At 57.7% G+C, this 3211-nt stretch overlaps 1 protein-coding gene across 1 annotated transcript in view; it reads right to left on the reverse strand.

The window, feature by feature from the left end:
* Positions 1 to 958: 958 nt before the first annotated feature.
* Positions 959 to 3211, reverse strand: part of LOC102243234 (chromosome unknown open reading frame, human C1orf95) — a 25731-nt gene continuing 23478 nt past the window's right edge. Inside the window, exons 3-4 of the mRNA XM_005880141.2 lie at positions 2126 to 2134; positions 959 to 1123 (exon numbers count right to left, since the gene is read on the reverse strand). Coding sequence (XP_005880203.2) covers positions 1089 to 1123; positions 2126 to 2134 — 44 coding nt within the window. The 3' untranslated portion in view covers positions 959 to 1088. The remainder of the gene's footprint in view (positions 1124 to 2125; positions 2135 to 3211) is intronic.

Here is a 3211-nt window from a genome sequence, read left to right on the forward strand (position 1 = left end):
GGGGGCTGGCAGCCGCAGGGGCCAGGGCGCACTTGAGCGATTCCTGTGTTAGACGGACAGTGAACAGGCACGTGAGTGTCCGCCTCCTCACTAGCATCGCGGAGGTCTTCCTCCTCGTTTCAGTGGATCCGTGACCCCAGGCGCCTGGCGACTTCCGTGGGATCTGCTACATCTCGAGGCCCCCCAGGGTCCATCGGCTCTTGGCCCCAGAGGCACCCATGTCACGTGTGTGATGGAGGAGAGCTGTTCCAGGCCCGGGCTGTTAGGACATGTAGGTTACACGCCTCCTGCTCCCCTCGGACCCAACATTCCTGAATCAGAGACCCAGCCGCTCCAGTGATCAGGAGAAGGACTGGGGGCCAGGAGCGGTGGTAAGTGAAATGGGGAAGGTGCTGGGCTGTGCGCACGCAGACCGGGTGGCAATTCTGTGGGCGACCGTCTGACCCCCGCAGTTTGCCCAGGCGCGGGGCCCCTGCCTCCTTCTCAGGGAAACAGGTCACAACACACGCAGGCCCGCAGGTTCCCGGGGCGAAGAGCTGGGGTGCGAGCGGGAGGGCAGGGCCAGTCACACCGGGGGGATCCGTGTGTCCCCTGCCACCAAAGCTGAGGGCACCGCAGCCTGTCCACTCCGCTGGAGTCCGTCCCTTCTCTCTCCGCCTGGTGCTGCTCCCAGGAGGCCACTCGCAGGCGCTGGGGACCCAGAGGCAGCGTCCACCACAGTCCTGCCCGTGGGAGCCGCTGCTGCCTGGACGGGCCCTGCTGCCTGGCGGCGTGCCCTTGCCGTGGGCGAGGCGAGGGGGTGGGTGTGGGGGCACATTCCAGCCTCTGTCCGCATCCCTGTCTCTACCCGCCCCCCCCCGCACCCTGGGGATGGGGGCGCTCTGGGTGCCACGCCGACAGGGCTTTCGGAGTGGGGAGGGGCTGGCAGCCCTCAGAGCTGCGGAGAAGAGCAGATGTGTTTCCAAAATAAATAATCGCTTTAAATCCTCCCTTTCCTCCAAACCAGGAAACAGCAGAGACAGCCTGGGAGGTCCGGGTGCTGCCGGGCGCCCTCACGGGGCCCCCCCGGGACTCTCGGGGTTCCGGGCTCACAGCTGCTGTGGGATGCCCTGCTCCTTGTAGCCTGCGAGGAAGAAGCAGAGGAGAGGGTGAGGCACCCACCTCCTTCAGGATTTCTCCTGGAGCCGCCCAGACGAGGATTTGCTCCTGAGACCTTAGTCACACGGCCCACAGGGTCCAACTGTCCCCAAGGGCGTTGGCTTTTTCATGGGAATCAAAGGGGTGAATGGAAACGGTGGAGCGTGGGGTTTACTGGGGACATGGGAGGAGGGACCTGTGTGTGTGTGGGGGGGAAGGGCAGGGCTGGGAGGTGATCCACACCCTGAGCCCACACCCCTGCACACAAGCGGCCCCCCCAGGCTGGCCTGGCGTGACTTCCCAATGCAGAGCCCGGGAGAAGGTGCCAGACAGGCTCCCCAAGTGATGGGCGCCTGGTACGTGTGGATGGAAGGAGGAAGGAAGACAGCCCACAGGAGGGAGTGCGCATGCGTGTCTTCAGCTGGACGTCGGGGGCACCGGCAAAGGTGACTGAGGGTTTGGAGCCTTTAGAACACTTGGTGATAATTATGAGGCCACAGGAAACACTGACCACATCGATATTAGAGATTTGCTGCTTGTTTATTTGGGTATAAAAGGGTACTGTGGTTGTGTTTTTTAAAAAAGGATACCTACTGAAATATTTAAGGATAAAATTGTGAGTCTTGAATTTTGAGTGGTTACCCCCTATTAGCTGGTGACTCGGCCCAAAGAGGACCTTCGGTGGACTTAACTTTTTTCCTCTTTATTTATCCATTTATTCATCTATTTGGGTGCTGAGAAGTCCAGGGCTGGGGGTGGGGCGATGCAGGGAGTAACTGATGAAACAAGAGCAGCCGTGAGCTGACAGTTGTTGGGCCTCAGGCACTCACTGGACTAGGCCTTTATGTTTGTTTATGTTTCAACATTTTCCAAAACAAAAAGCTAAAAATAGAAGCCAGTTGACCAATTGAAAGAGGGGACAAATGCGGCATTGGAGGGGGGGGGCAGGCAGCCCAGGCCCGAGGCTGGCACCCACCAACAGACTCACCTTGGGAAACTTGGAGAACACAGGATGTGAGGCAGCATGAGGAAGGAAAGGGAAAAAAAAAGAGAAAGGAGTCTGAAAACAGAGGGCAGAGGGGCTGCTGAAATACAAAACGGGGAGGATGCTCGAGGCCCGGGTGATGGAGCGGGGTGGGCTCACGGTGGCCAGTGGCCAGCCATGCCGCCCGCCGTGGCCCCATTAGGCTGTGGGCACTGCGAGGGCTCCCCTTCCCCAGGAGTCCTGCCCCGTGAGGCACTGCCAAGAAGCCCTCTCCAGGCCCCTCCTCCCTCCACAGCTCAGCCCCGCCCCCTCTGCTGCTCACCTCCTGCCCCTCACTCTCTTGTACCCCAACACGTGTCTGCCTGGAGGTGAATCTTGGATGGACCTGAGCAGGGTCAGCTGCAGAACAGGTCTGACCACAAGAATCCAAAGGCACTGAAGTGCCACGCCTGGCCCGGCTCGGCTGCGTCTGAGCCCTGTGGGTCGCCCTTGTATAAACAGGAGCCACACATAAAATCTAATGCTGGGCAAGACCCAGGCCCGGAAGGCAAGCAGATTTTATCTTGCAAACGTCTTGGATCAATTGGCAGTGACTGCCTGAAGCCCCCATCGTGAGATTGTTCAGCAGAAAGTGTAGCAATTGATTGGTAATGTCTGCCATGGGCAAGGCAGTAGAGAGAAGTGACTGTAAAATTACCAAGTAGTTACTGACCCATGACCAAGACAGGCTGTTGTTCCCTGTTATTTGCTTATTGTTAATATAGAGTAGAGTCCTAGCCGGCTTGGCTCAGTGAATAGAGCATTGATCTGCAGACTGAAAGGTCCCAGGTTCAATTCGATTCTGGTCAAGAGCACATGCCTGGGTTGCAGGCTCGATCCCCAGTGTGGGGCGTGCAGGAGGCAGCCAATAAATGATTCTCTCTCATCATTGATGTTTCTATCTCTCTCTACTTCTCCCTTCCTCTCTGAAATCAATAATATAAAATCTACACTAATAAAAGAGAAACATGGTAATTGGCGTACGACCGCTACCCTTCCCATTGGCTAATCAGCGTATCCTTATGCAAATTAACTGTCAGCCAAGATGGC

The sequence above is a fragment of the Myotis brandtii genome, unplaced genomic scaffold (genome assembly GCF_000412655.1).
Source record: "Myotis brandtii unplaced genomic scaffold, ASM41265v1 scaffold627, whole genome shotgun sequence".
Classification (NCBI taxonomy): Eukaryota; Metazoa; Chordata; class Mammalia; order Chiroptera; family Vespertilionidae; genus Myotis; species Myotis brandtii.